This window comes from Patagioenas fasciata, chromosome 5, assembly GCF_037038585.1.
Source record: "Patagioenas fasciata isolate bPatFas1 chromosome 5, bPatFas1.hap1, whole genome shotgun sequence".
NCBI lineage: Eukaryota > Metazoa > Chordata > Aves > Columbiformes > Columbidae > Patagioenas > Patagioenas fasciata.
The window spans coordinates 47,361,609-47,371,860 of NC_092524.1; the positions used below are offsets into that span (position 1 = coordinate 47,361,609).

The 10,252-nt window shown below is 46.9% G+C and overlaps 2 protein-coding genes across 2 annotated transcripts; one reads left to right on the top strand and one right to left on the bottom strand.

Moving 5' to 3' along the window:
- The first annotated feature begins 159 nt into the window (after positions 1 to 159).
- Positions 160 to 4,001, top strand: SAMD15 (sterile alpha motif domain containing 15). The gene is made up of 3 exons (XM_065839686.2): positions 160 to 366; positions 508 to 606; positions 2,905 to 4,001. The coding sequence occupies exons 1-3, from the start codon at positions 208 to 210 to the stop codon at positions 3,169 to 3,171; spliced, it is 525 nt and encodes a 174-aa protein (XP_065695758.1). The 5' UTR covers positions 160 to 207; the 3' UTR covers positions 3,172 to 4,001.
- Positions 4,002 to 4,232: 231 nt separating this feature from the next.
- Positions 4,233 to 10,174, bottom strand: NOXRED1 (NADP dependent oxidoreductase domain containing 1). Its single transcript, XM_071809481.1, is given in 7 exon segments — positions 4,233 to 4,813; positions 5,454 to 5,667; position 6,503; positions 6,777 to 6,832; positions 6,835 to 6,933; positions 8,282 to 8,335; positions 8,338 to 10,174. Coding segments are annotated over 7 exon segments (999 nt in total). The 5' UTR covers positions 8,621 to 10,174; the 3' UTR covers positions 4,233 to 4,521.
- Between the last annotated feature and the right edge of the window lie 78 nt (positions 10,175 to 10,252).

Genomic DNA, 10,252 nt, shown 5'->3' on the forward strand with positions numbered 1-10,252 from the left:
CATCCCTCAGCCTCCCCCGTCGAAACGCAGCCAAGCAAAGAGTAGTTCTGCAGAGCCACCATGCGCAGATCGCAGGCTGTTTCGCAGGCTGACAGCATCGAAGGGGTGGCGGAAAGGAAAACGGGGTACACCTCCCGGAAGTGGAGGTTGCCATGAGAACGGGGCCCCGAAAGGACGCGTTACCGTGGCCGCCCGGGGACGGCTCCGATGGAGCCGGACCCGGAGCCCCCGGGGCCGGGAGCGGCCGAGACGCCGGAGGTCGAGCACGAGGGCGCGGGGGATCCGCGGTCCGCCCAGCCCTTCCTGGCCTGGAGCGCCGAGGAGGTGGCCGAGTGGGTGGTGCAGCTCGGCTTCCCGCAGTACGAGGTGCGGGACTGCCCGCCCCCGCCCTCAGCGCCGCCCGAACCGGTGGCCGTGAACTCCGTGTGTGCGTGAAGGGCGGGCGGGGCGGTAGCGGCCGAGGGCGACCCGCAACCTACCCACTTTTCCTGCCTCTTCCCTGCCCAGGAATGCTTCAGGGCCAACGGCATCACTGGCCGCCGCCTCATCCATGCCAACTGCTCCAACCTGCACGCCATGGGCGTCACAGACTTCGGCCACATGCAGGTGCGGGCGGCTGCGGGTCCCTGACCCCCTCCTCAGCCTGTCAGAGCCCAGCTCTGACCCTGGCTGCTTGCAAGCAAGCTGGGCCGAAGCCCATCCGCCAGGCGGATTGCTTGTTCTAAGAGGGAGCCTGAACCTCGGCAACCAGATTTGTTTAGCCGAACACATTTCTTGAGTGTTTTCAGGTATAAATCCTTACCCAGCTGGAGATTGTGGGCCTCCTCTCGGGGACACCATGAGTACATCAGAAGTGCTTCGCCTTTCTTTAAGACTATGGTGCGCCTCTTGCCTCATGAAATTGCTTACTTAGATGCATGCACCTTTCTTAGATATCCCTCAGAATTGATTTTCAGTAATTTTCTTTACAGTCATTTTCCCCTTACTGATTTGTAGAACTTCTAAAAATCTAGTCAGGTTTAACCTGCAGCAGTTGAGCCACCAATCTCAAGCAGCAGCATGGCAACTCCTTATTACTTCCTTGTTTCATGCTTTGCTGAACACAAACAGCATCTCTGTCTCTTCCTCATTTTATAAACATTTAATTGGTCATTTTCCTTTCAAACCTACATCTTTTCTTTAACACTGACAGTTAAGCTAACTAGACTGAAGTGTAGCCTTCCAAAGCTTCAGAAAGTAAGGAAGCTGACTTCCCCTTTCTAATGGAAACCACAGAGGAACATGGGGCTGCATTTACAGAGCCAAATAATTTGTTTCATGTCATGATTTAAAGTTGCCTTCCCTAGAGGACACAAAGTAGAAGTTCAGATAACCAGGAAAACAAGAAAAATCTTTATGCTCCAATGGCTAGGGTATGGACACTGTTTGTTTTATTCCAGAGTGCCAAAAAGCAATTTCACTACAGTTCTGTCTGGCTGCACAATCTCAACTGTTTGCTTGAAACAAAATATGCCACCAAAAACACTGACAAGTGCCATGACTTCACCTGTTGGTTGGAGGAGAAAGCATCAAATTACAACACTGTATGAGCCTCAGTCTCACATTGGGATATAGGGGTTATGTATGGTGGTAGTCTAACTGCTGAGAAACACTAAGCCATGGGTTAGACATATCACCTGTAACCCATTCTTCCTTCTGTAGAAACTGAAATTCCTCAGGGCTAAGATAAGCGATAGCCAGCATGCTGCAGCCAGTTTGAAAATAAGACTGTAATGTTCCCCAAAGCTTGCAAGTGAATTTGGGACACCTCACAGACTTCAGTGGAAACTAGTTATTCTTGGAGATCATGCCCTATTCTGCCAGTTATTTGTGGTTTAGAGACCTTTACTCTGATAGAATCCAGGCATGCAGAGCTCTGGGCAGGATGAGGCCCTTTGGTTCTTTCAGGAAGTGTGTACTAGAGCAGGTGCAAAACTAAGGCCATGATCCTGAGTACATTAGCTTCCCAACATGAAATATCAACAAAAGTCAGCAAACAGTTGAAACCGAGATAGTTACTATAGAAATAAATGTGATAGCATCAGCTCAGTGAGAAACTTTTTGCAATTTAGGGGAAGTGGCAGTTTTGCAGAGAACTACACGGTGAATTATGTGGAAGATAGGTAGTATGGACAAGTGAAGTTACTGCTGGTTTTAATTCCTCTGAACTGGTATTTTAAATATCAAAGCCACTGAAGATACTAGTCTGGTATTCTTTTGGTATCACACAAAGCAGGGTACTGCTCTTGAGAGTCAAGCTAAAGTTGGGAGAAGGTTTTGAGCAAATTCTGTGAGAGATCAGTAAAACCTCCTGAACTGTATTTTGAAGCTTCAGTCAAATCAAAAGGTTACATTCTCAGAAGTGACTTTAAAAACAATGGCAAGGCTCTGTTCACTGACAGTTCCAAGTCCAGCTGGCTCAGACAGCCAGTCACCCATCATTTTCTTAATGAGAAATATGGCTTACTGGTCTAATTAGTTTTTTGCATCTTCTGTGTGTAGATTCTGTGATTGACAATATACCTTAGGAAACAACAATGTTTTTGCATTAGGCAGAATAGACACCGGATCATTCACCCGTAACTTGTTTGTTCTGCAAATACAAAGATGAAAGCAGAGTTATTTGTGCCACTAAGAGACCAGATGTGATGCCATCCCGCACAGTAAATCTGGAGAATGAGCAGTCTGCTCTGCTTTTACAACATCACACGGGGTTCATGGCTTCAGGTTCCTCTCAGGTTGCAACTTCAAGTGTGAAACTGTTCCAAAATTCAGTTCTTTTTCCTACTGCTCTGACACAGAGTGAATGGTATTAGCTACTGCCCTGTGAAATAAGAATTTCTGGTATTTTGTCTTCTATTTCAGGAGATTTCACGACACATACGAGAGTTGCTGGGAATTGAGGAGCCTCTCTTCAACAGATCCATTGCCCTCCCATACAGAGACAACATGGGTCTCTTCCTGGAGCGAAAATCCCCATCAGGAAAGAAAGCAGATGCTCTCACATTCTCAGAGTTTGTCCAAGAAGCAGGACTCCAGCCCTATAGTACAGTTCCTCCTTTGCAACAAGCCCAGAGTGAGGTAGAAGCAGACACTCTCCCTATATCACAGGGCACCCAGAGGCAGGATTAGAGACTCACATAGCACTTTCACCTTTGTAAGAAGCCCAGCAGGGACAGCAGAATATACCCTTACTTCCTTGAAGTTTGTCCAAGGAGGCACAGTTCCACCTTCTCCTGATTAGAGAAGAGACCATTGCAGCTTTAGCTATTTGATGACAGCAAACATCCCCACATTGTGAACTAAGTGAAGCAGAAACACATCCCCACATCAGCTCTTTTCTGCAATGCTTCATTTGCTTCCAGGAACTAAGTGAAGCAGAAGCTATAAATCAGACTGTACCACTGTCTGTCTTTCACTTCTGCTTCACAGTTGGTTAAAAAGACAAAAAACAATCATAGACATTTTTTAGACATATTTTAATTACCAATGATTGATAACAACTTCCCTGTAGCCCAAGTGAATAGATTCTTCCCAGGCTTTGGTGTCTGCTGACTGGGCTCACTGTAAAGCCCAGACATAAGATAAATGGCTATACAATAACTGGTATACAGGTGTGGTGCCAGCTGCTGTCAGCAACCATAATTAAGCGAGGGGCCTATTTACAACATGCACAACTAATCCCTGGCCTCACCACAGAAATTATTTCCTGCGAGACAAACCCAGACCGTGGCTTATCGTAATAAACAGTACTGAAACACATGATAGATGACAGCAGGAAGTACAAGAAAATACTGTAAGCCAAACTAGAGTATTTAAGGGATAAAAAATTGCTTTGTCCTGGGTGGATTCAGACAGAATATCCAGTTACCTCCTTTTTCCTTGAAAGAAGTATCGTGTAGTCTGTGGTGTGGTGGTGGTGGGGTGCATCATCGCCAGCAAGGAAGTATGAATAAGTGCTGATTAAAGCCTGGCTCAACAAAAAGAGTGCTCGCGACTAAGTCATTAGTATTTTGTCTGCCATCAACAGCATCCTCAAGATCCTCCATGTAAAAACAAACAAACAAACAAAACAAAACACACAAACAAAAAACCCCTGGGCCCAATCCTCCAATCCTGTTTAGTTCTTCATGCCAAAGCTGTAGTGACTATGAAATAACTGTGATTTGGGTTTGTAATTCAGTTTCTATTGAGACTGCAATAGAAACCCAGTGAAACTGAAGCAGTTCGTAGGCCAAGATGACTATGTAATAACCAAAGTCAGAATAAAATAAAGCAAGACTCTAGCAGTCAGGAAGAAACAAGCTTGCTGAGCCCATCTAGAGAGTGAAACTTGTAGAAGCAAGTGTGTACATAGGGTTATTGGCTGGAATATTTTAAAGAGTCTGGGAGTGAACAGTGCTGTTTTTTGCACCACTCAGTCCCATGGTGGAGTTGGGATGAGACCTCAGCAAAGCATTCTGCCTTGGGCTTCGTTATAGTTTATGTGGATTTAGAATCATAGTCAGCAGTTTCCTCTGGAGTTTCTGAGAAAATGACAGAAGCAGCTGTGGAGAATAGAGACTCATCGTCTATTGTCACACCAGGCTCCACTACAGCTGAAGTAAGAGATGTCTTGGTGCTGACGAGCACACATTGCTTTATAAGCCAGTCTCCAGAGGATGCTTGATGTGGTAGAGCAAGATGGCACTGGACAAACTCACTTTTTTCTAGCAGCTGGCTAAAGGGAAACTCTCTCATCTGTGCAGCTGTCAGGTCAAACCAGGGGAAGGTTCTGGGAAGAGAAAACAAGTAGAAACATTTATGGGCAATAACAGTCCAAAGCAGCTTGTTAATAATTTAACAAATAATGGTTTTCTTCAGTGTCTGACTATGAGTCTCTTTCTTGGGTCTCTGAGAAACAATCAGACTCAGAGATTTGAATCTAAAGTGTTTCAGACATTACTCTGCCATGCGAAGCAAAACTGAGCCTAATAGCTCTAGAACAACCCTGCACAAGCAGGAGTCCTTTCCCTCAAGCACTATTCCCCTGACTTAACATCCTCAATAGTCTAGTCCATGATCTGCCGTAAGTTCATTACCTATAAGAACTGTCCTCTCTGGATATTCCCATAGGAATTTCTTTTTCTTCACCCAGTGCCCCAGTCCTGATCAGTGGCTTCAGACAACCCTGATAATTAGCCAAAAAGGAACCAGGAACAAAATAATGCAGGGATAATGGTCCAGGTCTTTTATTGCTAATGCATCACGTAAGGCAACCTTCTCTGGCAGGTGTGTGGTCTTAAGGGCAACACGCAGTTCAGCATCTTCCAAGACAGCAAGACAGCCCATGCTTCAGTTGTGGGATGAGGCAAGTTTCAGTGCAAAGAGGAAGCCTGGACAAGCAGTACCTCATCATTTAACCCTTTACTTACTCCTCTTGAGTCACTGAAGAGGCAAAACCTTTGCTGACAAAATTCTTGCACATAAACTGTGAGCAGGAAGTTTTCTGCTCTGCACAGATGGGGCAGCATTCAGGAAAACAGAGTAATTCCAGTGCCTTCTCGTGAGGCAGACCCTGCCACAGGCTGCTGTTCATGGCTGTGTAGAAAAAGGCCACCAGCCATTCAGCATTGACTCTTATTTTCCCTGCAGGACAAACAAAATCAAATGTTAATTACCAGTGTGCATACAGATGTGAAGAGATATTCTTATCTCACACTCCTGTGAAGAATTGCACAGGCAATCAGTCAGAGCTGGTTTATTTGAAACCTCTGATCTAGAATAATTTTAGGTGAGGGATACTGAAGTTAATAGTAACAAGTCTAGTATAGCTTGTATTTTCTGTAGGTCATTCTCAGTGAGTAAACAGCACTCTTTTACAGGCTGCATGTAAAGTCATAGAACCATGTTGCCATCACTGCCTGACGAGCACTGTAGCTGCTTTAAGAGTGTTCAGCAACATGAGAATTACAAGCGCACACAGAAATGTGTAATGAAATTGCGATGGAGAGGGGGTAGCAGCCAGCAATAGGAACAGCACAGCCATGGAAACAGAAGTTGAGCCTGAGGGAAAATAAAAATATTTTGGGCCATGTTCTTGCTCAGAAAGTGTATCTCAGCTCCTGCTCACTGATTTAACCTCAGAGCTACTATTGTTTCATGCAGTGATATGGTAGCTCTAGAAACAGGTGGCACGTCCACGGACAGCAGAGCTCTTGAAAGAAAGGGCAACCCTTGGGCTCTAAGCAGAAAAACTGGTGAAGGAGACACATAGCCTGTTTTGCCGAAAATAAGACCCACCCTGAAAATAAACCCTAGCATGATTTTTCAGGATTTTTGAGGATGCTCAAAATAGAAGCCCTACTCCAAAAATAAGCCCTAGTTACAGTTCATTTTAAAAGTCAATTTAAATAGTGTCCAAGCAACTATACACATAAAAAGTTAAGCATCTTTTGGAGCAAAAATTAAATTAATATAAGACCCTGTCTTATTTTGGGGGAAACAGGATAGCGCCTCATTTTGCCCATCCACTTCTCATGCATGACTACACCTTTCCGTGCACCTTACTTCCACTGCAGCTTTAGCTGTGGAGGGGCAGGATTTCTCTCGGAGGGTTTTTTTCCCCACACTGCCCTCCTAACTAACAAAATTACGGCCAGCCCAGACGCAGCCTTGAGTCATACAGCCAGGGAAACCATAGTGCACGACTTCTCAGAAGAAGCGCCGCCAACTTTAAGTGAAAAAAGAACTTTTACCTCGGGCAGCGCAGGGCAGGTTGCCTGCACAGCAGCAGGGGCTCGCAGCACCCTGGGACCGTCCCCTTTGCCCCCCACTCACCGACAGGCTTCTGGCTGGGGCTCTGGCACTGCGGCCTCACGGTGGCACGGTGGCAGAGGAGTTGTGCAGCCCGAGAGCGGGGCAGCTGGCGTGGGCAGCACTGGGGCTGGGAACGGAGGCTCCCGGGCTGCGCGGCGCCGGAGCAGGTGGCTGCGCAGCACGGTTGGGACCGTGGAGTCTTAAGGCCCTGGGTGAAGGAAACTCGGAAGAAGCCGCAGGGAATGCCCCACCGCACCATCCATGGCTCAGTCAACGGTTGCTGGGATTCATCCCATTAACGGTTCTTAAAATGACTTATTTCCAACAGCCATTTTAAACAGCTAGAAAGGTTCTTCCTGTTTGATTGACCGCCATTGACTTGTGCTAAAATGATCCATGGGTGTTAACACTTCCAGTGGAGAGATGGCTGCAGCAGGGTTCTTAATTTTGCCATGTAGTGGTCTTTTTAAAGAATAAAAAGAACGAAGAAAAAAGGTGCAGCATGAAAGTCATCACTTGCACTTTTCTCCCCCAATGCACATAGGTCATACCACAAATGCAGTGGTGCAGGAACATGTCGAGGTCCGGGTCCCTCCCCACTGCAGGCACATTCCCTCAAGCAAGGTCTCTCCTTCCTCTTCTCCTCTCCTCAGCTGGATCCCCACTACTTGTCTGTCCTCCCTCAGCCCATCAATCAACAGCCAGCATCACACAGATTTAGCTGATGGGGGGAAAACTAGGTTCATCTGGTAAGGAGGAAGCAGTTATCCTTTGCAGGATCTGTGAACCTTTTGCCAGTAAACAGCCTCACCCATAGCACGAACAGCAGTGTCATATTTGGCCCCTCACTGGTCATCTCAGCAGATGGCCAGGACAGGCCTGACCACAGGGGCTGGGCACCCCCAGGGGTGAAAAGCAGGGGGTACAGGTCATACCCCTCCACTCAGAGCCCTCGGAAGAGTTATGGCAACCGCTTAAGGTGAAACCTGATGCACTGGGTTTGCTTTTTTGACCATGGAGACTGGAGGCTGCTTCTTTGCACCTGGTTTCCTGTGCTATCTCATGACAGGTTATCTTGCAGTGATAATCTGAGGCCCTGGCCGGAGTGGGGTTTTAATACCAGCATTGTGTTTTGTCTGGAGCTCCCTTGACTCCTTTTGATCATGTTTTCAGGTTTATAGCCACGAAGTCTACCACTTCCTCTAGACAAACAGGAAGCTGAAACTCTAAACTGTACCTGTGACTCCAGCAGTTGGGGAGTTGGGGAAGTGACCAACTGTGACAAGGTTTGCAATGACATTTCATAATAAGATTGTGAGGGGCAATAAGAGCTGTCCTCCTGCATGGCTCTGGTTCGGCCAGAGCACGTGCTCTATGCTTGCCCTGTGAGGTCCTAAACAGTAGCACGACCAGGCTCTGAAGTGATGTGGTCCACTTTACCTGAGGAGAGGAATGGCGGTGACGAGGATGTGTACAACACAGGGTTTAGTGATGGCAGGCAGACAGATGGCACATGTGACAGGAAGCAGCAGAGGAATACAATGTCCACACAGGCCACCAGCTGAGCATTGTCAGAAAAGCATGTGAGCCCCTGCTTCTGCACGTCTGCTGCGATGGCCAGGAGAAAGGGACTCAAATGCCCACAGAACCAGCACCTCTGGGCACTGGCAGTGTGGTTACCTGTGCTCTGCCACATGCAAGTGGAACACAAACCACTGCTCCCAGGCTGAGACTGCTGGCTGCCTGCCCAAGGTGGCACAGAGGGACTTTGGTTGCTGCCCATCACGGTTCCTGCACAGCAAAGGGCAGCAGCAGAGCTCCACACAGCAGGCAGCCTCTCTGCCAGAATCAAACATGCAGCGCACTCCAGCTGTCTGGCCCCAGTTCATGAGGCTGTTTTAAAGCCTTTAGCAGAAACAACCGAGCCTTGGGACCTGGCTAGGTTTCAAGACCTATAAAAAGCCATTTAATAATCCTTGCTTCCTCTCTGCCCTGAGATGATCAGAAAGAGGATTTTATTGTCCCAAGCATCTCCCTGGAGGACCATCCTCCCTACTTGTCGTGTTTTGTATGAGTTTACGGGGTAGCTGACAGTTTGCAAGCGAACGGTTGCTGTAATGCTGCAGGCTGATCTCCTTTACTGGCTGGGTGTTCGGAGCCCTGCAAGAAGCTCAGCTGCTATGACTGACCCTGCAGCCATGAAATAAGGAGAGGGACATCTTCATTTCAGCACTGCTACTCATTTGGGGAGATGTTTTCTTTGTTGGGTGAATATTTAACCACCTGGAGTATCAGTCACCAACCAGGCTCTTGGCAAATGACAAGGAGTGTTTGGAAGAGCCACAAAAATGAGGGGGACTAAACTAAAACAGGCTTTAAACTAGCCAGCATCCAAATAACATGGTTAATGTCTCCCCTACACTCAGATGGGACTGGTAAATAAAAGCAAACAACTAAATTAAAGTGTGGTGGATGGTGTATTTCCAACAAAATAAATTTATTTTTTAAGACAGCATTCTCTGCTTCCCAATAAAAAGGTGGAGTTTCCATACCTTTAATATTTTTGGCAGAAAAACATTATTTAGTGAGTTCTGCCTGAAGTGCTATGAAAAAAAGTGCAGTTAAAAGTCCACATAAGTGCAGTCCCACTTCCAGGCCCAGGCTGGGGAGCACTCACTCAGACTCTTAGGGCACCTGATGGAAATATGGATACTGGAGCATCTCCAACCTGTAAAACGCTCAGGGCGGACTTATCAATTAAGTATCCAATGAGTGCAAATGAAGAAAAGGGACCCAGACTCTTTTCAGCAGTACTCACTGACAACAAGAGTCAGTGGGCACAAACTGAAACACTAGAGTCTATCTGAAAACAATAAAACACCGTTTTATTGTGAAGGTGGTCAAATTCAGGAACGGCTTGCCCAGAGAAGCTGAGTCATCTCCAGCTGTGGAGATACTGAAAATCCAAACAGACACAGCCCTGGTCTGCCTGTTCCAGGTGACCCTGCTTGAACAGGATTGGACTAGATGACCAAGAGGTCCCTTTCAACATAAAAGATTCTGTGAGGAAAAACAACAAACAAAAACTCCAAACAAACAAACAAGAAAAAACCCACACCAACAGAAAAAGCCCTGAGTGCACAGTGCAGCAGGGAGGCCGGAACCCAAACCTGCCCTCAGACTGCTCTCTCACCACAGGTAACCTTCACCTTTGCGTGACCACCCCTGCGGCAGCAAACTCTCCTACAACATTACAATTAATTTATCTGTGCTGATGGCATTGAAGGTGTGAAGTAATGTACTACTGCAAGCAAAGCCACTCCATGGTGACACACACTGTGCTTTTCAGGACATGAGAAAACACCCTGCATACTCACTTTGAGGGAGGTGTGATAAATTGCACAGGATTAGCGCA